At 41.0% G+C, this 25889-nt stretch overlaps 1 protein-coding gene across 1 annotated transcript; it reads right to left on the reverse strand.

Moving 5' to 3' along the window:
• Positions 1-1427: 1427 nt before the first annotated feature.
• Positions 1428-24209, reverse strand: rad54l2 (RAD54 like 2). The gene is made up of 22 exons (XM_047347612.1): positions 24045-24209; positions 21260-21456; positions 20155-20455; positions 19932-20068; positions 19703-19843; positions 19361-19593; positions 19072-19254; positions 18843-18976; positions 18559-18755; positions 16736-17078; positions 16473-16650; positions 16155-16385; positions 15937-16055; positions 15590-15708; positions 15386-15485; positions 15111-15316; positions 14830-15005; positions 13105-13301; positions 10325-10509; positions 10109-10198; positions 9941-10033; positions 1428-7105 (listed from the first exon to the last, which is right to left on the reverse strand). The coding sequence occupies exons 2-22, from the start codon at positions 21405-21407 to the stop codon at positions 6135-6137; spliced, it is 4482 nt and encodes a 1493-aa protein (XP_047203568.1). The 5' UTR covers positions 21408-21456; positions 24045-24209; the 3' UTR covers positions 1428-6134.
• Between the last annotated feature and the right edge of the window lie 1680 nt (positions 24210-25889).

Raw genomic sequence — 25889 nt, forward strand, 5'->3', positions numbered from 1 at the left:
CTAACTGAAATATTTCAGGTCTTTTATTGTCTTAATACAGATGATTTTGGCATACAGCTCATGAAAACCCAAAATTCCTATCTCACATAATTAGCATATTTCATCCGACCAATAAAAGAAAAGTGTTTTTAATACAAAAAACGTCAACCTTCAAATGATCATGTACAGTTATGCACTCAATACTTGGTCGGGAATCCTTTTGCAGAAATGACTGCTTCAATGCGGCGTGGCATGGAGGCAATCAGCCTGTGGCACTGCTGAGGTCTTATGGAGGCCCAGGATGCTTCGATAGCAGCCTTTAGCTCATCCAGAGTGTTGGGTCTTGAGTCTCTCAACGTTCTCTTCACAATATCCCACAGATTCTCTATGGGGTTCAGGTCAGGAGAGTTGGCAGACCAATTGAGCACAGTGATACCATGGTCAGTAAACCATTTACCAGTGGTTTTGGCACTGTGAGCAGGTGCCAGGTCGTGCTGAAAAATGAAATCTTCATCTCCATAAAGCTTTTCAGCAGATGGAAGCATGAAGTGCTCCAAAATCTCCTGATAGCTAGCTGCATTGACCCTGCCCTTGATAAAACACAGTGGACCAACACCAGCAGCTGACACAGCACCCCAGACCATCACTGACTGTGGGTACTGGACACTGGACTTCTGGCATTTTGGCATTTCCTTCTCCCCAGTCTTCCTCCAGACTCTGGCACCTTGATTTCCAAATGACATGCAGAATTTGCTTTCATCCGAAAAAAGTACTTTGGACCACTGAGCAACAGTCCAGTGCTGCTTCTCTGTAGCCCAGGTCAGGCGCTTCTGCCGCTGTTTCTGGTTCAAAAGTGGCTTGACTTGGGGAATGTGGCACCTGTAGCCCATTTCCTGCACACGCCTGTGCACGGTGGCTCTGGATGTTTCTACTCCAGACTCAGTCCACTGCTTCCGCAGGTCCCCCAAGGTCTGGAATCGGCCCTTCTCCACAATCTTCCTCAGGGTCCAGTCACCTCTTCTCGTTGTGCAGCGTTTTCTGCCACACTTTTTCCTTCCCACAGACTTCCCACTGAGGTGCCTTGATACAAGTTCAAGAAAACTGTAAATGTGCTTGGCCCATCATTTCCATTTTGAACATATAACACCACTGAATAATCTGTTCATATCATTTTCCCCCCATTTTCATTTAATTGTTAAATTCCCCAGCACAGATCCTGCTTTTCAGCCTGAGCCATAAATTTTTCAATAGGCTTGAGGCTTCACCAGCTCATGTAAACTTGTCACATTTCATATATTTGTTTTTCCCTACATGTTTTAAATAGTTTTCCCTATATAAATTTCTTCTTTGTAATTTTTTTCCACACAATGTGAAGACAACTATAGTGACCATTGGTCGTGGGTTGCTCTGGGAAATATATGACATAAAATAAAAATGCTTTGAAATAATTTAGACTGTATTAGAAGATTATTTTATTTTTGAAATAACATTGATATCACATAGTTTTTATTTAATTTAGGCTGCATGTATGAAATCTTTACTAGGTCAGCCATTAATGGGTCAAAGGGAACAAAAAAAGTAAAAAAAAAAAATACAGTTACAAAAACCATATTTTACATTATAAATAAGTACATTTTAGACATCAAAATGAGGGACTCAACAACCAAGTGGATTAACTGGAATTAGACATCATGAAAAAACTATTTTTAATAAAATATTCTAGAGACTAAAAGAAATGACAGAGGGGTCAGTATAATGTACCTCGCACAGTTCATATGCAGAAATGTTCCTTATGCAAAGTGCTAGCTCACTTTTTAAATCAGAAATCACAGGTTCTCATGAGACGCAGAAAACAAATCCACAAAGTCTTCTGACAGAACTAAAATGAAGCAGCCGGGAGGAGAAAGAAGAGCCAGCAGCGGACAAAAAGCAAACAGTACTCAATGACGGGACGAAGGATCCCCACATGTAAAACTAAAAATGCAACTCCAGAAGGAAATGGTCTGTTGTCTCAGCTTATCCAGTGTTTCCTAAAGGCTAAGAGTCACTGCGCTTAGCCCAGTTTACCAGCAGAGGAAAGTGACTTCTCCTACATCTAAACAACTCGAAGAATACACAGAAAATAGACGGATTCAAAAAACGAGACCTAAACCGCCATAAAGCAACCTAGATGCAGTGACACTCCTGACAGAAGCTACTTAAACTGCATCTAACGGCTATCATCACATAACGGCACTGTCAGTTTTGTAAGGCCACCGCATCGACTCTTTACTGATATATATCAAAGTCATCAGGTTTAAATGAAGGTGGCTGCATTGACTGAAGGTTTCATCCACTCAGGCTGTGCAGATTCAGTGGTTCCTCTACATTTCGGTAATATTTGTTCTGAGAGACCTTCTGTGGGGTGTAGGTTAAAAGACCATAAACGATGCTGGGCAGAAGTTTACATACATTCCTCAATATGAATGGGCTTTCAATGATGCATTGGAACTGTTTTTCTGCTCAGGCTGATAATAGATCAGCTCCAATGAATTTAAAATATAATTGAATTTAATTTAGTAGGGATTCACTCAAATCCACACAGGTTCAAAATTATACATACAGCATCAAATATATACATACACCCCCACTAGTTATTAATGTCCCATAACAAGGTACAGAGAAACCACATACTTTTTTTTCTAACCATCAAAAAACTTGAATATGGACATTTGACCACTTTTCTTGGCAGAGTTTACTTAAATTGGTTGAATGACAAGCTTAGGCTCGACTTTTAAATGTGGGCCAATGCAGACGCTTAATGTCAGTCAATTCTAAAATTAGTTTTCATGTGTGTTTGGGATAATTTTCCTGTTTGAATACCCACAGTTCAACCATTTGACCAAAAATGGTCTTCAACACATGAAATTGGTTCAGATCCTCAAGAACAGCCGAGGAACCACCAAAACGTAGGCCTATCGTACACTGAAAGCTGCTTGAACACCGGCGATACCGTCAACAGTGTAGCCTGTTTAAAATTGACAGACTGAGATACAGCTGACCAAGAAAGAAGTAGCTGCTCCCAAATTGACATCTTGAAGCAGTGTCAACAAGAGGTATATTTAGAGGAGAAATGTGAGTCTTTCAAAACAAAGAACACAACCAACTGTCAAGCATGGCGGTGGCAGCATTATGCTGGGGGCTGTTTTGCTGCAAGAGTACGGATGCCTACCTCATCTGAAACGGTTTCAAACCTTAAACACATCACGTTTCAAAGCAAGATAAGAATCCCAAACACATCAAAACTGGTTTAAGAAAGGATAAAGCAGGCGAACATTAAACATTTGGAATGGCCCTGATGCAAGCCACGTCTGTTTGACAAAACCAACGAATTTAAATACCTTGTACAACCTCTGATAAGAAGAGTGGTCAAATATCCAAGCAAAGCTATGACAGGAGCTTGTTAATGGCTACAAAAAGCATGTGCTCCAAGGCAACTATATAAGGGACATTTTCCAAATGTTTGCGGGGGTGTATGAATATATTTAGGCCTTCCTGGTTCAGAGAAAAACACAATAAACTCAAGCCTGTGCCTCCCAGCTCCCGTATTTAAAATTCACTGAAGTTGCCTGTTGCATTATTAGCCCTCCCTGAAAAAAAGAACAGAGTAAAATGAGTACGATGTTCATGTCAATGAGTGCATGTAAACCTCTGGCCAGTGCTGTAAGCAAATTATTGGGAAACTCCCGTAAGATCAACAATTAAATAAAGATAAAGTGAACGAGTTAGTAACAGTACTCCTTGGTTTGAGCTTCATTTGGCTTTCAAATTTGCTGCTTATATTCACAACGCCAGCTGTCTAAAACATAAAAATTATTTACTAAATAGGAATTTCAAAACTCAAGACCCTTTCGAGTGGATGAAGGAAAAAAAAAAACCAATATTAATAATGGGTTCCCACAGTACAAACCCGTGTCCCAGTCCCTGTGTTGACAACATGAAAGTACATTCTTTTCAGTTTGGAGAGAAACAAAGAAAATCCTAAATATTAAACAAATTTATATCTTCACTCATCAAAGCCGGGGTGAGTTTATCTTTATGATGGTCACTGTTGTAATAAACAATCGCTCTATGACCGAAATCTACACACTGCACAGTATCGACTTGCAATTTAAACAATGATAAAGACTGTTATTTACAAAGTTTTAACATTTCCAATTATAGTGTCACATGGACGTTTTAAACAGGGGGGTTGCTACGATGTCTATCAAACTGCTAAAGACTAAAATATGCCTAAAATTTCCGCTTTTTAAGGTAAGCCTCGAAAGATTCTCTTAAGTATTGTGTACTTTTTGACAAACACACAGACCCCCTTTATCTACAGAGAAGGAACTGCTCCAGAGAATGGAGAAGACTAGTGTTCAGCAGGAGAGTGTTAAACCTGTCCACACCCAGCTGTTATACGATACATCATGAGAAAAGCCAACAGGAAGCAGCTAGAATCACATGTTTGAAGAGTTGGGAACTGAAATTACTTGGCGACACTTGTGTAAAAATGTAGCAGAGGCCGTGAGAGCCACCCCAGAAAGATTCGGCTGGTCCTCGTTTGACAGAGATCTGTTCCCGCTCCCCCGACGCTCCAGTTGAACAGGTCCGAGACATTCAGCATAAGGATTTTGTTGCTATTTGTAGCAATTAAGGTCTGATTCTCAATTTTCGAGAAGATAATCAGTCTGTGTGTTTGACTGAAGAGGAGCATTAGGAAAGGGAATCATTCATACCCCTAAAACCTCTTCACATTTTGTCACATAACCCCAAACCTAATTTTGTTGGGATTTTGTTTGACCGACAAAATGTAGTGCATAATTCTGAGGAGAAAAAGTATGCACGGTTATTAAATGTCTTCCTGATAAAAATCTGAAAGGTGTGGCAAGCATAAATCCAATGCAGCTTAATGCCTTCAGAAGACACCTCATTAATACATAAAGTGTACCTGTGTGGAATTTATTCTTACTAGAAATACAACTTCACAGAGCAGATCAGATAAAAGAAACTCCTATAATAACTCTGGAGGAGCTGCAGAGATCCTGTCAATAGGTTAGTCAATTGACAGGACAACTATTAGTTGTGCATTCCCCCAAACTGTCCTTCATGGAAGGCTGGCAAGAAGAGTCAGTACTTAAAGAGTTTATCAAAACACATGTAGGCGACACAGCAAACATGTGGACGGTGCTATGGTCAGATGAAACCAAAATTGAACTTTTTGGCCTACATGCAAAATGCTATGCATGGCAGAATGCATCCTAAACAAACCATCGACACAGTGAAACACAGTGGTGGCAGCATCATGTTTAAGGGATGCTTTTCATCAACATGGACAGGTAAGCAAATCAAAGTTGATTTGAAGATTAATGGAGCTAAATACTGTCAGACAGGTACAATGTTTCAGAACGGCCTAGTCAAGGTCCAGAAATAAACCCAATTGAGAAATTAAAATAATGATGTTCACACTCCATCTATTCTGAATCCGCTTGAGGTATTTTGCCAAAAAAAAAAAAAAAAGAACAGGCAAAAACTTTAATCAAAGATGAGCAAAGCTGCCAGAGAGGAATAGAAAAGGACTTGCAGCTGTAATTGTGCAGAAAGGTGGTACTGACCTTAGGGGACTGAACAGAAATGCATGCCACATTTTAAGATTTTTATTTGTAAAAACAAATTAAAACCACTATCATTTTTCTTTCGACTTCACAATTATGCACAACTTGGTGTCGGCCTACCGCATAAACCCCCATGAATTGCATTGAATTCTGTGACCGCTTTATGACAAAATGTGGAAGAGTTCAAGGGGTATGAAAACTTCTGCAAGGCACCTTGTCAAACAGAACCTGTGTAACATGTTTATTATAATGAATGAAATTGGCTAACTTTCTGCCTATGAATAATTTATTCACATTTAATCTGAATTAGATGTGAACTCATCAATGCTGAGTTTCACATTTTTCTCCTCTTGATCACATTTGATAGAACTTTCAAACCATGATGCATGTAAACATCATTGATTTATTTTAGGACTTTTGCCTTTGAGTTTTATTCATTTTTGTATAATAATTCCAATTTCTAATGTTTTCTTTAATTGTAAAACTGTATGAAAATGCCTTGTCAGACTTTTTGCAACCCTACTGTCCCGTCACCTCTATAACATCATCATCAGAGCTGTCCCCTCCGTTTACTGTACTCGGGAGTCTGTCTTGCTGCGTCAGAGCGGCCCCCAGCAGGCTGGAGGTGGGGTTGTTAAAATGAGAGAGGAAACTGGGTGTAGCAGAGTTGGAGTTGGGCACAGAGAAGCCCCCTGACCCCGTGAGTAATGGGTTAGGGAACATTCTTGGTGCGGAGAGCAGTGGCTGACTGTAGCCGAGAGGAAAACTTGAAGAAAGCAGGCCTGCCATGTTGGGGTTCATCAAGTATGGGGGCAACGGAGCAGATGGGAGGGAGGAGGAGGTTACTGTTGATGACATGGGAATGGAGGAGGAAGCAGAGGAAAATGCAGAGGATGAGGATGGGGGAGGAAGGTGCCCGTTCCCTGCAGCAGGTTGTCTCAGGAGGTCTGTGCCCACTGAGGGGAACATGGACTGCAGGTCAGCCATCGTTTGTCCCCGTTGTTGGAGGAACGAAGATCCTCCTCCAGGTATTACAAGCGGCTGACGCATGTGACCAAGGTTCCCCAGGTTCAGACCCATTGGTGGAAAACTGAGCCCACCAGAGGCCATGGGCAATCCAGGGTAATGAGCTGCATGTTTTCCTCCTGTCTGTGCGTTGTCCTGGCCTTCATCACGCTTGCGTTTGCCGCCTCGCTGTATCTCCGCGGCTGAACTCAGCAGGTCGTTGCAGAGTTGCCGACCTTGATCGTCAGTCTGAGAGGAGCCCCCGTCACCTGTTGTCGAAGACGGCATGTCCAAAAGCAATGATGATTCATTCCCCCTGCCGGCAATGGCATCGCTGCTAGACGACGTGTAGCGGCTGAGCTCTCTGAGAAAATCAGAGCTTAAAGGAGAGTGGGGCCGCTGGTTGACACTGGGGGAGCGCCGCTGTTGATCCACAGGAGATGAGCAGCCGTTTCTCACTGGGTGGATCAGAGAGCCTTGGGTGTCTGTTCAGGAGAAAAATATGAAGTCATGAATATGAATGATGACCTTAAAAGAAATCATCCCTAATGTCTGATAATGACAGGAAATGGCCGAATGGGATATATGGAGTTAAAATATGATGATTTACAAAGCATAACTTTATGGCTTCTATCACAAGAGCCTCTTTCAAAGCTGAAGCAGACGTTGAGACAACGGATAAGCCACTAAGCTTATTTTTATTAAAATATTTTCCCTTGCAGAGAAATGGACAATGGCTAACTTCTGGGATACTTTGTATTTTAATTTGAAGAGACAGAGTCACTGAGTGAGACAAGATTTGATTTCCTAACATAACACAAGACTTTATGACAAAAACATTTGTTGTAAATTGCTTTGGTGTTCTTGGAGTTGATCGAGCGCTATACAAGTGCAGGCCATGGTTTGCACATTTTAGGCTCACTCAGTTTCTAATTTATTGGAAGCTGCTTGACAATTAGCAGCGTCCTCCTCTATCCAAGACCTACAGCATGCACTGTGGCGGTTCGCAGCCGAGTTTGAAGCGGCTGGGATGAGGATCAGCTCCTCCAAGTCCGAGGCCATGGTACTCGACCGGAAAAGGGTGGCTTGTCCTCTTCAGGTTGGAGGGGAGTTCCTGCCTCAAGTGGAGGAGTTTAAGTATCTCGGGGTCTTGTTCACAAGTGAGGGAAGAATGGAGCGGGAGATCGACAGACGGATCGGTGTGGCTGCCACAGTAATGGGGGCGCTGTGCCGGTCTGTTGTGGTGAAGAGAGAGCTGAGCCAAAAAGCAAAGCTCTCGATTTACTGGTCGGTCTACATTCCTACCCTCATCTATGGCCATGAACTTTGGGTCATGACCAAAAGAACGAGATCCCGGATACAAGTGGCTGAAATGAGCTTCCTCCGTAGGGTGGCCAGGCACTCCCTTAGAGATGGGGTGAGGAGCTCGGCCATCCGGGAGGGGCTCGGAGTAGAGCCGCTGCTCCTCCACATTGAGAGGAGCCAGTTGAGGTGGCTCGGGCATCTATACCGGATGCCTCCTGGAGGCCTTCCTCGGGAGGTGTTCCAGGCACGTCCCACCGGGAGGAGGCCCAGGGGACAGCCCAGGACACGCTGGAGGGACTATGTCTCTCGGCTGGCCTGGGAACACCTTGGGCTCCACCCGGAGGAGCTGGAGGAGGTGTCTGGGGAGAGGGACGTCTGGGCGTCTCTGCTGAGTCTGCTGCCCCCGCGACCCGGTCCCGGATAAAGCGGAAGACGACGAACAAACGAACATTTATGTCTCATTGAATAATTTCATTATTGCTCTCAATTCATTTATTTTCTGTGTGTTTTTGTGTATTTAATCATATGCTTATTTATTTATTGAGCATTTATTTATTTCTGTATATATTTTTAATTATGGCAGGATCGGTCCTCCAAACATAAAGACCACTTTGCCACTTTCGGTTAGAATCGCCAACTACTGTCCAATTTTGCATTATTTGCTGTTGTTTGAACTTTTAACTTCACATTCTCTTTTTTTGTGTGTATTCCTAGAGGCTACATCTAGTCTGCCTCAGATGACCTACATTTAATGTTGTCATTCTACAAAAGTTACACTGGGCCCTACCTTTCAGTGTTTGACCACGTTTCTCTCCTAGACATTGCTATCCACTGAGCTCCCTAAATAGGATAAATAGGAGTTTTCCTCTCCGCTGTCACTACATGCTCATCCAGGAGGAGTCACTGACTCGATGCAATCTATGTTTCCTTAGAAAAAACGTTTTAACCAATTTGATTTATAAACTGAATTTGAGTACATTGTTTGATAATTAGGATCAACTGTATGTATTTAACTTGGAATCTTTATTATTCGAGTAAATTGACTTTGTAAAGTATGACGTGTTGTGAATTGGCGGTATAAAAATAAGTGAAAAACCAAAATACTGTTAAAATGTCCAAAATTAACATGTGATGTGGCAAATCAAAGGTAAGGCATCTCCATTTTATGTAAATCAATGTAAAACCTCTGCATTTATTTACCAATAGTAGACTTTTGTCTAGAAAATTAAACATCTTTCTGTACTGAAATTTCTTTCTTTGATACTTATCCAGACCTGGAAAATATAAAAACATATAAAAACTCCAAACTTTTCGAGACTTTTAAAGACTGTATAGGATCCCTGTATTGAGTTCTAGACTAAGGATGATTAAAAATTATTATTTTGTCTTCCATTTCCAAATGATCGCATGAACAGCTCACAATCTCTCACCAAGTTTCACGCGGATGGTTTTGTAGCCCAGTCCAGATCTTGTTTGAGCCCTCTTTGGTCTGTCCCATGGTGGTGGAGAGGTTGGGATGAAGGAAAGTGATTCTGTGGACGGGTGTGCTTTACACACATAACTTGTTACCAGCAGTATCTTACTCATTGATCTGTGAACCAGATGACAACCTGACCAATCTACGAGCCAGAATCCTGGGTTGTTTGAAGGGGATCAAGTTATTATAATTTCACCCAATGACACACGACTCCATTTTTACCTCTTATGTAACGCATTTTCTCTGGAGTTTTAGTTGATATGCTGCCTCTTTACAGCAAATAAAACCACCCTAAGAAGTAAAGATTTAAATTGAATTATGGATTAAGTATTGGTCTGTGGAGGTGAGTAAACTTCCTTATTCATTACCCCCCACGCTGCACGATTAAAAATGTAAAACAGGCTTTACCTAATGTACATGACAAGAAAAGAGCTTTAAGAATACGAGAACCCAATCTTCTGAGTTGTGTAATCCTCTAAGACAACTAAAAGGCAAAGTGATGTGAAAGAAGACGATAAAATGAGAAAAAGGTTTGCACCTCTAGGTGGAGCAGATGCTCCAGCTGCCGCTCTGCTGATCTTTCCAGAACGAACAGCAAAAATCCTTCCATCATTTGTCCTGATGTAAGTACCTGTATTAGAGAGAACATTAAATGACTGAAAAGGTTCACCAAGATGTTCTGCTTGAAGAGATTTCTTGACGTTACCTTTCGATCCTCTAATGACATGGATGCTCTCTCCTGCACTGATGTGAGCTTGAACATCTGTTGTGCTGTTGGCTCCTGGGATTACAATGTCTGTGGATCCAGGTGAAAATGATATAGACTGATAATACTCCAGAGTTCCATATACATGTTAATGCTGTGCTTGAATTACTAAATATTTCATTTGCTGATTGATGTCAGTAGTTATTAGTTAAATACCCGTTGTGGTGACAATCCTCTGCACATAAACTCCTGCTTTCTGCAGGAAGTTGAGAGGAAGGCTGCTGGCAGAGCTGGAACCGGCCATTCCCATTCCCACCTGCCGAGGCATCATTGGGATTGGCGTCGACTGGATGGGCCGGACACTTGCAACTGGTTTGTCATCTGGCCGTGTTAGATGGCTCCTGGAAATACGAACACATACTTGAACAGCAGTTCCTGTAGTCAATTCTGCTTCAAAATTCAAATATAATATATATAATATTTTTCTGTGTCTGAGTGTATCTGAATAAGTCTTTGCCATGCCTTATTTGCTTTCCATAAATAGATTTATTCAATTCAGTTTTATTTATATAGCGCCAATTCACAACACGTCGTCTCAAGGCACTTCACAACAGTCAGGTACATACAGGTCCTTCTCAAAATATTAGCATATTGTGATTAAGTTCATTATTTTCCATAATGTCATGATGAAAATTTAACATTCATATATTTTAGATTCATTGCACACTAACTGAAATATTTCAGGTCTTTTATTGTCTTAATACGGATGATTTTGGCATACAGCTCATGAAAACCCAAAATTCCTATCTCACAAAATTAGCATATCATTAAAAGGGTCTCTAAACGAGCTATGAACCTAATCATCTGAATCAACGAGTTAACTCTAAACACCTGCAAAAGATTCCTGAGGCCTTTAAAACTCCCAGCCTGGTTCATCACTCAAAACCCCAATCATTTATTTATTTCTGTATATATTTTTAATTATGGCAGGATCGGTCCTCCAAACATAAAGACCACTTTGCCACTTTCGGTTAGAATCGCCAACTACTGTCCAATTTTGCATTATTTGCTGTTGTTTGAACTTTTAACTTCACATTCTCTTTTTTTGTGTGTATTCCTAGAGGCTACATCTAGCCTGCCTCAGATGACCTACATTTAATGTTGTCATTCTACAAAAGTTACACTGGGCCCTACCTTTCAGTGTTTGACCACGTTTCTCTCCTAGACATTGCTATCCACTGAGCTCCCTAAATAGGATAAATAGGAGTTTTCCTCTCCACTGTCACTACATGCTCATCCAGGAGGAGTCACTGACTCGATGCAATCTATGTTTCCTTAGAAAAAACGTTTTAACCAATTTGATTTATAAACTGAATTTGAGTACATTGTTTGATAATTAGGATCAACTGTATGTATTTAACTTGGAATCTTTATTATTCGAGTAAATTGACTTTGTAAAGTATGACGTGTTGTGAATTGGCGGTATAAAAATAAGTGAAAAACCAAAATACTGTTACGGGGTAAGACTGCCGACCTGACTGCTGTCCAGAAGGCCACTATTGACACCCTCAAGCAAGAGGGTAAGACACAGAAAGAAATTTCTGAACGAATAGGCTGTTCCCAGAGTGCTGTATCAAGGCACCTCAGTGGGAAGTCTGTGGGAAGAAAAAAGTGTGGCAGAAAATGCTGCACAACGAGAAGAGGTGACCGGACCCTGAGGAAGATTGTGGAGAAGGGCCGATTCCAGACCTTGGGGGACCTGCGGAAGCAGTGGACTGAGTCTGGAGTAGAAACATCCAGAGCCACCGTGCACAGGCGTGTGCAGGAAATGGGCTACAGGTGCCGCATTCCCCAGACCTGGGCTACAGAGAAGCAGCACTGGACTGTTGCTCAGTGGTCCAAAGTACTTTTTTCGGATGAAAGCAAATTCTGCATGTCATTCAGAAATCAAGGTGCCAGAGTCTGGAGGAAGACTGGGGAGAAGGAAATGCCAAAATGCCAGAAGTCCAGTGTCAAGTACCCACAGTCAGTGATGGTCTGGGGTGCCGTGTCAGCTGCTGGTGTTGGTCCACTGTGTTTTATCAAGGGCAGGGTCAATGCAGCTAGCTATCAGGAGATTTTGGAGCACTTCATGCTTCCATCTGCTGAAAAGCTTTATGGAGATGAAGATTTCATTTTTCAGCACGACCTGGCACCTGCTCACAGTGCCAAACCACTGGTAAATGGTTTACTGACCATGGTATCACTGTGCTCAATTGGCCTGTCAACTCTCCTGACCTGAACCCCATAGAGAATCTGTGGGATATTGTGAAGAGAACGTTGAGAGACTCAAGACCCAACACTCTGGATGAGCTAAAGGCCGCTATCGAAGCATCCTGGGCCTCCATAAGACCTCAGCAGTGCCACAGGCTGATTGCCTCCATGCCACGCCGCATTGAAGCAGTCATTTCTGCAAAAGGATTCCCGACCAAGTATTGAGTGCATAACTGTACATGATTATTTGAAGGTTGAAGTTTTTTGTATTAAAAACACTTTTCTTTTATTGGTCGGATGAAATATGCTAATTTTGTGAGATAGGAATTTTGGGTTTTCATGAGCTGTATGCCAAAATCATCCGTATTAAGACAATAAAAGACCTGAAATATTTCAGTTAGTCTGCAATGAATCTAAAATATATGAATGTTAAATTTTCATCATTACATTATGGAAAATAATGAACTTTATCACAATATGCTAATATTTTGAGAAGGACCTGTACATTCCAATTAGTCCTAATCATTGAACAGTGCAGTCAGATTCAGTTATTTATTCAAATTGGATAAAAAGTTTTTCTATTTAAGGAAACCCAGCAGATTGCATCGAGTCAGAGATTTGTAGTAGTCACTCCTGTTTATTAAATGATACTGTGTTAAAAATGGATTATAGATCTAAATATCTAAAAATAAGACAATAAACAACGGAAAAAGTCCAAGGTGAAATGCGTAGATGAAACCTACCAGCCGCGTTGGTTAAACGCTGCAATGCTCGCCAGCGAATGTTCACTCATTGGGTAGTAGGGGGCGTACGACGGACGGGAGTATGGTACAGAAGCTCGTTTCTCGTCCTCGTAGCTCTTCTTTGCAGCTCTCTTCTCTGCTTTGGTCAATTTTGACTCCTTGCGATCCATGAGCAGCGACTCGTGGTGGAAAGGTGGCTAAAGGGACACATTAAACAGAAAAGGATAGACTTCAGATCCGCAGAGAAGCACATGAGTTATTTAAAGCTGCTGATGTTTTGAGGCTTCTGCTTCTCCTTCCTTTCTTACTTAAACCTAAAGTCTTTTTATGTTGGATTTTACTGGGTAAACTGGAGAAATGTGTTTTCTCATGTAGTATTACAACCTATTTGTTATTTTTCATAAAGCCAAATTACACAAAAAATCCAACTAAAACCCAAGGAGTTTTACAGAAAACATACAATGAAAAAAAAATTAAATATTAACAAAACTATAAAATCAAAACATTTTATATTTTCTTGAAGTAGAAAAGGGAGAAAAACTAAAAAGGTTAGATTTAAAAAGGTAATTGATAATGTCAATGTATTTTATTGGAATTTGATGTGATAGACAATTACAAAGTGCAGCAAAACTGTGAAGTTAGAGAAAATAAAATGTTTTATAAATAAAATTCTGAAAAGTGTAGCATGCATTTGTATGCAGCCCACCTCAGCCACTTTTCACAGCAATTACAGCTACCTCTCTGAGTTTCTATCAGCTTTATACATCTAGAGGCTGACTTTTTCCGAAAGAACAGTTTCCCCACAGCATCATGCTGTCCCCACCGTGTTTCACCTTCTCCTTGCCCATCATGTCAGTTTAAGTGGAAATTGAACAGAGCTCTGCGTCACATTCAAAGCTTGGGACATTGTTTTATAACGTAAACCTACTTTAAACTGTCCACAACTTCATGATGCTGTTTGTTCTCTATTGTTCGCACAAACCTTTGAACAGCTGTATTTATGTGAAGATTAAAGTACACATGGGCATACTTAAGGATGGACAATTTTTTTTTTATCAAGAAACAATAACAATATACAATAAAACAGAGAAGAGTCAGAAATGGTTGGGTTAATCATAATCAGCATGATTACAGTGTTCAGCAATAGCATCACGATAAAATATTTTCCTGCTATCATGCAAATTAGATGCAATGTTTGAAACCTATTATTGAGAACTTCTAAGTTTCAGATTTCCCAAAAAATGTAGGCATTTAATTACAGAGGTAATTAATCATGTTTACCTCAGTCCCAAAAGTAGGAAAAAGCCACTGATGAGCAGCTAAAACTGGACGAACATGCCCTCTCCTTCAAGGTTTGGACATTAGTTCAGGTGGTGAGTTTTTTCATGTGTCATTAAAAATAGGTGCTTTGTTCACTGCATAAAAACAAGTACCGACTGACTTTCCATCTGCAGCATCTACTTTAACATTCCAATCAGTCTTACAGAACTGAAATGACCTCCTTGTTAATTCAGTTTTGATATATTTCAGATATTTGTGTTTTCCATGAACCTAACCCTCTATTTTCCCATCAGGACCTGAACCCCTTTGCACACTTGAAGCAGCATTACAGCACAGCAGCAGAACATCCAAACCTCCTGTTAGGTTTTAAGAGCAACCAATCTTGAAGAATGCATGCCGCTACTGCACTTGTTACAAGAAAGAACAGCTTTCAAGTAACTCTACCTTGGTGACGAGATTTGGGTAAATCTCACAGGCTTGATATATCACTGACTCCAAGTTCCTCTGGGATTCCAGTGAGATCTTCTCAGCCATAGGCTCCTCCTCTACAAAGTGCAGCAGCGACTCGACTTCCTTGCGCGTAAAGTTCAGCACTGGGTTCAAGTCGTCAACCACCCGGTCTTTGAAAAGAAAGATGCGAGATTTCTGTGTCAGAAAATCATTGCAACTTTCTGAAAAGGTGAAGGCTTTGAAACGGTTCAAGCAATAAAATGTGAGCTTCCTACCCGACATGCCCTGTTTGGACACCTGTCTGTCATAGATCTTCTTCTCCAGGGTGAAGTCACAGACAAGGCGGTAAATGTAGCAAGGCTTCCTCTGACCGTAGCGGTACACGCGACACACTGCCTGGGCATCATGACAGGGGTTCCACGACGCGTCAAAGACGACAACGCGGCTGGCCCCGATCAAATTCACCCCCAAACAGCCCGCTCTGTGGAAGACAACACTACTTAGTAGAGAATAAAGGCACGAGTAGCGATTGAAAGACAAAGTGACCTACCGTGTCGAAAGCAGGAAAAGCCATGCTGATTTGTTCTCTGGGTCATTAAACTGATTGATAAGCCGTTCTCTCTCTGATGCAGATGTACTCCCGTCCAGTCCTGCAGACAGACATCATCGCTGAAACAACTGGACACGCTGTAACTCACAAAGCTCCCTGCTGAGCAGCTGGTTTGAGAAAAGAAGCCCATCTGGGACAACTCACTGTAGTAATTGAGGTTGCGAACCCAGTTTTGGTTTTGGCTGTCACTGGAGGCGATGCCTTGGGGCATGGGTCTCTTGGATAGGAAATCCTCAATGACCGTCAGAGTGGACAAACTTTGGCTGTTGGACACACAGATTAGAATCCATAATACTCACTGGGCTCAGAAATAAAGCCAATAAAACGGGCTTCAGACATTCCCTGTAAAATTTATTCAAGTTGCTTATTTTGAATGATTGCTTGGCCTGTGGACTTTTAATATCCGCATCATTCGAAAACTAGACTGTGCCTTAGAAATCTTGGCTTGAATATTTTGCAATATTATTTCTAATGCAGGACAGAAGACTTACCTAAAGACCAAAATCTTGTCTCTTCTTCTGACACTTTCTTCAATCAAGTGGAAGAGCAGAACAATCTTAGCTGAGTTCTCTAGAACTCCCGTTCGGTAGTTTGACATGATGTCCTTTGCCTAAGAAAAGGTTAAGCACAGAAAGGTGGCTAGGTTCCCTTTGTAACTGCATGCTTTAGATGCATTAAGCATTTAAATGATGGCATCCCCCTAACCTACCCATTCGTACGTGATGACCTGATTGGCTCTATCTTGAGACGGATTGAGTGGGGGCAAGCTGTTGTTGACTTTGCTGTTGCTCGAATCTGCTACTTTTGTCTTCAGACCGGCATTGGGAGCAGGGCAGCGAGGGTTACTGGCTGAGGTGATGTCATCCAGGTCCAAGTCCTGCTCATTGGCCTGGTTCTCCTTCTGCAAGGCTTCATAGAGGACATCAGGGTGATTCCAGATCTGCACACATTGAGAAGAGACAGGTTAAAGCTGTGTCAGTGACTAAAACAATGGAGGCAGCTACCAAACAAAGAAAAACAATCTGACCTTGCAGCACACGCAAAACGCTTTCAGCGGGTTAAGACCGAGCCAGCCGCTGTTCCCTGCCTCTCGAAAGCGCTTCATGAATTCAGTATACAGCGCCTTCTGAATGGGAGAGAGCCGCACCAGGATCACAAACTCCTCCTTATTTGGGAGGTGGTGTCTCAGCACATCATGACCCCGTCTGCGAAGAATAAACACAGACAGACACATGTAAGTATCCTCCAGGGTAGAGTTTCTGAGGGAAAAGCTGAGTGAGAAAGCTTCACCTCTGAACGAAGCCCTCCAACAAGCTGTGCAGCACGTGACTGCGGTAGCGCATCAAGCGAACATCTTGAGGTGTGCTGTCTACGCACTGACCGTTCAAGATTGGACGCTCAAACATGTTGCTGAACTCCTGCCGAGTGCCTAAAAAGTCAGGCCTGACAAAGTCCACCATACACCAGTACTCAGTGAGGTTGTTCTGCAGTGGGTAGCCGGTCAGAACCACCCTGCGCCTTGAGCGGATGTTCTTCAAGGCCTGTGACGTGCTGGCGTGGTAGTTTTTAATGCGGTGGCCCTCATCGCAGATCACAATGTCTGGGCCGGGCCGTGTTATTGCCTTTTCAATTCCTGGTGGAAGAGAATGAAAGCAAAATTATTAAAAATGTGTGATTAACATAAAGTGCATTACAGTGATCCACAGCTCAGGGGTGAGATTCTGCTAACCAGGGACGGAACAATAATTGGTTTTAATGATTCCCCTGATAAAATGTTCCACAGGCAGAAATACTGATTTAAAACTGCTAGAAATTAAAAGTTTTGAAGACTGCCTCTCAAAAGCTTAGTAACGGTAGGATATTTCAACCACCAAAGAGCACCGAGTGGTGCTCACGTAGTGCTTTTCAAAAGGTGTTTTTTGTTCTTGCTACATGTAGAAGAAAACAACATAAGCAGTCCAGACCAGTCAGGAGATCATGAACATGATCTCCTGACTGGTCTGTCTGTTTGCTTGTTTCTAACTTATCTGTTTTATAGGACTATCAGTTTTGCAGCCAAGGGTCTGATTATACTCAGGAGTTCTATAAGTTTGTACTGTGCGTAAAGCATCGGCACAACAGATAAACTGAGAAATAGCTTGACAATAAATAAACTTTAAAACTTTTTTTCCCAAACCAATTAAACAGCTTATATTACCTCCTAATTCCCTAAAGACATTTCATTTGCAGATGGAAATTTGCCCATGACATCATTTCATAAGAAGCACTAGTCAAGTTTGTTAATACTTATAGTATAAATATACTACAACTACTACTGCTGATCAGAATAATGGTGTTAAAAAATGTAATTTCTGCTACTGTCTTCACTGTTAGCAAATTAACTTCCGCCTTTAATAAAACATTTTAACAAAACTCTGGTAATATTGATAACAGTGTTCAATTTGCACACAATAATATAATAAATTTCACTGTCTACTGCTGACAGGATAACTGTAAGTTGTGGGCTACTCAATCCCTTGCTTTATTGGAAAAGTGGCAAGAAGAAAGCTGAGAAGTGTTGTTTGGAGTTTGTTATAAGAAGGAAGGTGTTCTGGTCAGATGAAAACAAAATTATTTTTTGTTGCCTACTTTCAAAATGCTATTTGTGGCCAAAAATTAACACGGCTAAGTCCCTAAACACATCCTCCCCACAATGAAACATGGTGGTGGCTGCATCATGCCGTTTCAGCAAAGACAGAGTAGCTGGTCCCAGATAAAAAAAACACAGCTGGTGGGAAAATGGACAGAGCTAAATGCAGGGTAATACTGAAGGAAAACATGAAGGAGGATGCAAAGACCTGGGAATGGGGTGATTGTTTACTATGCAAGACAATGACATGGCCTAGTCAAAGTCCATCCAATCTGCTCGAGTTATTTTGCAAAGGAGAATGGGTATCATTTTCAGTCCTCAGATGTCCAAAGTTGATAGAGATTTACCAATTATGCATAACTCTGTGTTGGTCTATAAGGGAGAATCTCTACATTTAGGTTTGTTCTTCTGAAAAAGTTCAAGGGGTATTGGTACTTTTGCAAAGCACGGTATAATTACACACATTACTTATCCGTGGGGTCACCTTTCATGAGTTCTTGTTGTCTGTCCTCTTCATCCAGGTCAATAATGACAGGCCCAGCAGGCTTCTTTGTTTTCCTCTTCTTCCCCATCACAAAGCTCTTCTTCATGGACAGCAGGCGGTACATCTCGTAACCCATCAACAACACACCTCCGTCTCTGGACCACTCTTCCACAACCTTGGCTCTAGCCAGTGTCGTTCTGGGGGTTACACAGTCAGCCCGATTAATGGCCAAAATATTTGACCGTGGACGCTTACACATGTAGATCGGCCAACATGTTACATACTTGTGCTCATCGTTGAGAATGTGAACTTTGAACGTGCGGCCAGTAACAAATGTAGGGTCGGTGTCAGGGGGAAGTGCCTCCTGGGGTGGGAGCCAGAGGTTAAACTCTGTCAGCCAGTTCTGAAGTGTGTTCACCTTTATGTGGGGGGAATAAAAAAAGTTCAGAGGTTAAACTTAGAAAACAAAAAACAAAGAATACTCTGCAACATGTGTTCATGTTCATTACTAACAGGGACGATAGCCAGAACAGTGTGGGCCTCCGTGTTTCTCAGAAGGATGTCGATGAAGGAAATGACCTGCAGAGTCTTGCCCAAGCCCATGCTGTGAGCGAGGATGCAACCAAAGCCACTGCTGGTCTTGTACCGATCCAAAGACTCAATGAGGTTATCGTAGAGAAACCGGATTCCTCCAATCTTAAAGAAAACGGGAATAAAAGGCTTACCATATAGAACCGTCCCTTTCTTCAAGTTAGCCTTTAAGTTTTACAGATAGAAGAGAAGAATGTGGCTGTAGTCATACTTGGTGAGGTTTAACAGCTCGGGCCAGCTGTGGGGCAAGATAAATATCTTTCTCCTCTGGAGGATGGTTGATATTAACCAGCACTCGACCCTGGGCGTCAGGCATGTTCAGCGCATCGTTTATGTGTGCGCCGCTGCTCTCCTCTGAGCCGTGAGCAGCATCGGCTTCCTCGTCAGCCGACTCGCTGCTTATCTGCAGAGTGTCTTCATCCCCTGAACTGAGTTCAATTATATCTACATCATCATTAGGGAGGTAAACACTGTTAGTGTGCAATCAAATCCCATATTACTTGAACTTAGTAGGAACATTGAATAAGAGAGCTGGTCAGACTTATGTACTTACCATCTCCAATGGCAAGGGCAGGCAAATTTAGCTCTGCCTTTTCATCTTCCTCACCACTACTGTCCAGACAGATTACATCTTGCTTGCCCTGGAGCGCTGGAACCAACTGAGATACTTCTGCTAACAAAGCTGCAGCGTCAACTGTTGCAAAAACAGTAAGAAAACAGGACATTTAGGATTAAAATGTTACAGAACCATTGTCAATAATTTCTTGATTATGCAAAGTCACCTAGTTGAGAGTCTGCGAGAGTTGGGGCTGGTGTAGGAAAGTCTTTCCTCTGCTGCTCCAGCCGTTTCCGTCTCTCCATCTCCTCCTGCTGAGCTGCCTTAGTCCCAGCTTCCAGCTGGTCCTCCTGCAGCAGCTTTCTGTAAGCAGAAATACAAAGAAATCTGGTCATGAACTTAAAAAACATTACACAATTTACTTGAACATGACACACACATAAACCCACCTAATATTCTTCCTCATGTGAGCTGGCTTAGCTGGTTTGGAAGGTTTGGAGGAGCTTTTTGAAGACTTGGGTAATTTGGTTAATTTAGAAGCTTTGTCCTTCTTATTCTTTTTAGACAAGGGTTTGCTCTGACTTGAGTTCCCCGCGCTGGTTGGAGGCTGAGAACGAGAGGAAGGTCTGGAGGATGGACGGGACGAAGGCTGGGAAGGAGGCTCTGAGGAAGGCTCTCCAGAGGTAGTTGAATTGGAGTCCCTGCTATCCCCAGTTCCATCGGTTTGACTCTGGGCACTTGCAGGTCGCTCTTCAATGAGAGAAGGTTGTATTACAGGTAAATCCCAAATAATACAGGTCTAGTTATGAATATTTACAGACAAAACACAACTAAATGAAAAGACATTGCTTTGGTTCTTAAGGTTTGAGGGAGTCTGTGTTCAACATAATTTCAATTATTTTGAGGTTATGACTTTGATTTGGCCTTTAGCTTTCGGATAGGGGGCCTTACAATTGAATTTACAATAGTAAGTGTACTGAGGGACTCTTGATTTGTGAGAAAGGTCCTGGAACTGCAGAACAATCCCAAATCATCATGCTTCACAGTTCCTGTGGAACAAGGTGATTGTGCTCCATTTCATTGGTTTAGACCCACTCAGCACATGCAAAGTGAAAAAGTCAAGAGATTGTAAAACAAGCCCAAATCATCATGCCCCCACCACCGGGCCACACAGCTCCAATGTACTGTGATATGGTTGGAAAAAGGTGTTTTTTGCTGTGATTTATAGAGTGGGTCAATGCGGTTTTGGCCCAGTCAATAAGTGCAGAGTGAGAAGGTGATGTGATTGGAAAACAAGTCCAAATCATCATGCCTCCACCACTGTGCTTGACAGTTGGAATGAGGGATTTGTGCTAATATGACTTGTTAGAATTTATCAAGCATGACAATGTTCTTTTTAAACAAACATCTCCAATTTGATGTCGTAACTTGTCCAATTTTTGTTTTTTTGTTTCAAACTATACTGTCATGAAAATAAGATTCAAGATTCAATAGATATGTTTTGGTTAACCGCTACTTTCAATGAGTTATGGCTCAATACAAAAACTCGCTCACCAAGTCCGTCGTCTTCGTCGTCTCCGTCATTTTCCTCCTCGTCTTCCTCCAGGTCCTCATCATCCTCCTCTTCCTCATTTTCCATACATTCCTCTTCACTGTCAATGCTGGCCTCCAGGTCACTGTCTGAAATTGCCTCATCAGACATGTTGTCTTCCAGGGCTGTCAAAGTATTACCTACACACCTTCATCAGGAACTTTAGAGAAGCGAATAAGAAAAATCCTGTTACCCCTCAGTCACGGCTCTACACATCTAAGAGAAATTAATGTTTAATCTTTTGTTATTTGTACTTCACGATTGTTAGCTGATATCAGTGGACTCTGTGAACATGAAGCTAGCCTCTAAAACATTAAAACGTAAGTGACCGATCAGTGAGGAGTTAAAAACATTATGTTCTTGGAGCTTAAAAATCACATATTTTTCAAATGACTGAACAAGCATCTGAGAACGAAGTGAACTAAAAACAAACCCTGTCCACAAACCTTTCACTGTGTGCAACGGTTTCACAATCTAACAGGAAGAAAAAAGCCAGATAAAAATATTTAAAGCTGTATTAACAATTCTACTAAAATAAAAAATATGATCTCCACCAATTTTACTGTAAAATGATGTGTGCTGGGTTTATTAGTTTAAAAAAAAGAAAACTCTACAAACAAACATAGCTAAAGTATTTACTAGATGAGGGTGAGGCCTGTTGTGTTAATGCTGTGTAAATGCAAATGTGTTGGTTAGGATTCTGCGATGAGGTACCTCAAGGTTCAAGACTTCTTCATTCTGTTCAAGAAAAGCTACAACTTCTTCCCCGATACCTTTTTCAATTTATGGCATCTATAGACCTTATTGGGTTTATCTCAATTTTAAGTTAGCAACGTATTCTGATGTCTTAAACTGTATTACCTTTGTCCTGGAAACTATGTGATGTTGCTGTTATGCGCCTTTGTTGGCATTTCTGAATACATGTTTTATTATTGCCATTAATTGAAAGCTTTTAATTGTCCAGTTCACAGCCTTTGAATTAAGAGTTGTTTTGTGCAAACAGAGAAAAAATAAGAAGCTATAAATCGGAAGAATTTGAGAAATCACTCTAAGAACTTCTAATTTACAATGAGTAAGTGTCAGTAGTTTGCATCGTAAATAATTTAATAACTTTATTATTTGTACCATCTAGATTAGGCGGGTATAAGAACATAGGTAGTTTTATTTGTGTCATTTCTGTTTATAACATCATTTTGATACTGAATAAATGTAATTGTTTTTGCCACATACCTACACAAATGACACCCTGTCTCAAACCGCTTAAGCAACAATTAAAAGCCTCGTATTTATTTATGCAAATAAGGCATCTTGGCTGAATAAAGCCCTCTTACAACTAAGCATGGCCCGGTATGAGGTTCTTACGTATAATATAATAGTATTAGCACAAAATGATGAAGCAAAAAGTATAAAATAATCTAATCATTTTTATTTTAAAAACACAAGAGCAACCACTGTTATTTACTTGTGCTGAAATAATGTATATAATAGTATAGTAGTCATTACAGCTACGTTAATTATCTATATGCTTATCTATGCCACTATATGTACTTCAATTTTGATACAATGACTGAAGCAAACTTTTTGAATAAACAACAGCTACCTTTAGCATTTGAATTACAAGTCAACATTCATATTGCTCCAAATATTGTACCGTTATGCCATTCTGATCTTTAAAGAGTAACACAAGCAAAAACGTCCAAGAAATGTTTGCAGAGAGGCAAACTTGTCTGTCTTATAGGTGACGGAAAAGTGAAAGAGGATTATTTCAGCCAGCTGACTGGCAGTGCACAGAAACATGGGGGCTGGGGTTGGGAGGTGAAATTTTATGTTTCAATTTGCACCAGTTCAAAACCCTTGCTATATGTTGATTCTAGGTGTATTACTATGATCGCTCTTTAAGATTTAATTGCTTTTTCTGAAATCTAACTCCTATTGATACCAATAAGTACATTTACACTCATAGCTTAAAGGATATAATACACATCAAAGAACATTTCCCGAGAGTTTCAGGTCAAATCTTAAAAATGGGAAGTTGAGCCATATTTTATGATGATTTTTGTTTTGAACACAGGCTTCAATGTAATTTGAGGGACGTACATTATCCCTAATTTTCAGGTGTTCAAATGCTGTTACTGTCTTAATTTCTAGCTTAAAAATCTGATTTAGGTATTGTTCAAAATGTCTTTTAAATTAACTCTTTTGAAAACTATTCTAACACAACTAAGGGTGTCCTTTTTCACAGTGGGATCCAGACCCAAACTTGGATGCACTGCCTCAGAGCTAGAATACATAGCCAGCAGTTAGCATTAACCCACCTCTGCTGTCTTTGTGTTACTGTTGGTAACACTGTGCAAACAAAACAAAAAAAAAAAAAAACTGCAGTTAGCCGGTTCGTTAATCAAGGAGGAACACCGCTGCACGCGGAGATATACGGCTGTTTCTCCAGCAGAATTAAGCCTCTATGTTAGCTAACTACACAACAACAAAGGCTTTTTTTTCAACGGCTGAAAAACAGCTAAGCTCAAAGTGTGCGAGGGGAGCAATGTTTGACTGCACACTGAGCTGGAAGAAGAACTAAATTCTCCTATTATACCTCATGTTCAGTTGGATGTCTCTTCTAGATAATTATCTGATATATGTGTGGGTGTAACGTAGCTAACGCTAAGCTAAAACACAGCGAGGCTAACACGCTCGGCTAATTGATGCGCGCCAGCTGCCCTCAAACATCCAGGTGTAGTTAGAGCTCACCTTCTGTGCGCTCTGCCATTCAGGAAGTCAGCCTGCTAGTGCATACAGACAACATTCAGTCGAAAAGTACTGTATTTGTGTAAATGAAACGATAAACGTTGCTAATTTCCATTTTTCTCAGTGTGACCATAAATACTACCCCCGAAAAAGGAACTACAACAATGGTTCCTGAGTCCTACGTTCAGTCAGGGCCACTCTGAAGGAGCAAGGTGTGAATTTTTAAACGCAATCTTTAATTTAAACACAAATCAAAATTACAATATCGTTTGTAATTACTAGTACAAGTATCAAGTTGATCGAGTGACTTTATTTAAACTTGATTTAGAAACAAGAGTGACATGTCCAAAATTATCCAGAATGCCCTTAATGATCAATTAAACATATTTATTGGCATTTCAGTAACTTCTGTCAGTCAGCCACAGGGCAGCTGTGGCTACATTGTCAGTGTGTGAATGTGTGTATGAATGGGTGGATGACTGATTGTGTTGTAAAGCGCTTTGGGATTCTCGGACTTGATAAAGCATTATACGCTGGCCATTTACCATTCTAATTGCTGACCAGCTTTTTGCATGCTTCCACTGGTGTTTTGATGATTTAACCTTGGTGAAAAGTTATATGTCATTGAGGTAGGAAGCCCTCTTAACCTTAACCCTTATGTTTAGCTACTTCCAAAGAATCTCTATCAGGTCGGGACTCCAGTTGAGCCACTCCAAAATATTAATTTTAATTAATTCAGAAGAAACATGTTAGTAAAAATAAACCTCAATCTGGCACAGGTATTAGATATTTTGTGCTTAAGTGCACAGTGTTACAAAAGACAACCTCATTCAGTCACTTGAAACTATTTACAAGCCAGAGGACAACAGATTTTGGAGGTTTGGAGTTAGTCCATTTTGACTGGGGTATGTGTAATTTACATATTACTAGATAATCCATTGAATAGAAAACACAACATCATATCAAAAACATTGATTCAAACGTGTACACCCCATTTAGCACAAATCAGAATCAACTTTAATGGCCAAGTTTGTGCGAAAATACAAAGAATTTGACTTTGGTTTCCATCGCTCACATCGTATATCAACAACCACAATGTGTAAAAACACTTAAATAAATAAGGACAAGGAGCAGTATGTGTTTTTTTATATATAAATATACTATACACATAAAACTTCACAAACATGGGGGCTCTCAGAAGGGATATACAGGTCCTTCTCAAAATATTAGCATATTGTGATAAAGTTCATTATTTTCCATAATGTCATGATGAAAATTTAACATTCATACATTTTAGATTCATCGCACACTAACTGAAATATTTCAGGTCTTTTATTGTCTTAATACGGATGATTTTGGCATACAGCTCATGAAAACCCAAAATTCCTATCTCACAAAATTAGCATATCATTAAAAGGGTCTCTAAACGAGCTATGAACCTAATCATCTGAATCAACGAGTTAACTCTAAACACCTGCAAAAGATTCCTGAGGCCTTTAAAACTCCCAGCCTGGTTCATCACTCAAAACCCCAATCATGGGTAAGACTGCCGACCTGACTGCTGTCCAGAAGGCCACTATTGACACCCTCAAGCAAGAAGGTAAGACACAGAAAGAAATTTCTGAATGAATAGGCTGTTCCCAGAGTGCTGTATCAAGGCACCTAAGTGGGAAGTCTGTGGGAAGGAAAAAGTGTGGCAGAAAATGCTGCACAACGAGAAGAGGTGACCGGACCCTGAGGAAGATTGTGGAGAAGGGCCGATTCCAGACCTTGGGGGACCTGCGGAAGCAGTGGACTGAGTCTGGAGTAGAAACATCCAGAGCCACCGTGCACAGGCGTGTGCAGGAA

Source organism: Girardinichthys multiradiatus, chromosome 20 (genome assembly GCF_021462225.1).
Source record: "Girardinichthys multiradiatus isolate DD_20200921_A chromosome 20, DD_fGirMul_XY1, whole genome shotgun sequence".
Taxonomy (NCBI): domain Eukaryota; kingdom Metazoa; phylum Chordata; class Actinopteri; order Cyprinodontiformes; family Goodeidae; genus Girardinichthys; species Girardinichthys multiradiatus.

Bases quoted from the DNA above. Each gene is read 5' to 3' on its own strand.
- rad54l2 (XM_047347612.1), bottom strand. From the start codon at position 21,407: ATGTCTGATGAGGCAATTTCAGACAGTGACCTGGAGGCCAGCATTGAC. The intron at 16,386-16,472 runs GTCAGATTGTTT...CAATGTGTGCAG, and splicing joins CGTTTTGCGTGTGCTGCAAG to ATCTGGAATCACCCTGATGT. The intron at 13,302-14,829 runs GTAGAGTTACTT...GTGTCCCTTTAG, and splicing joins ACCCAAATCTCGTCACCAAG to CCACCTTTCCACCACGAGTC.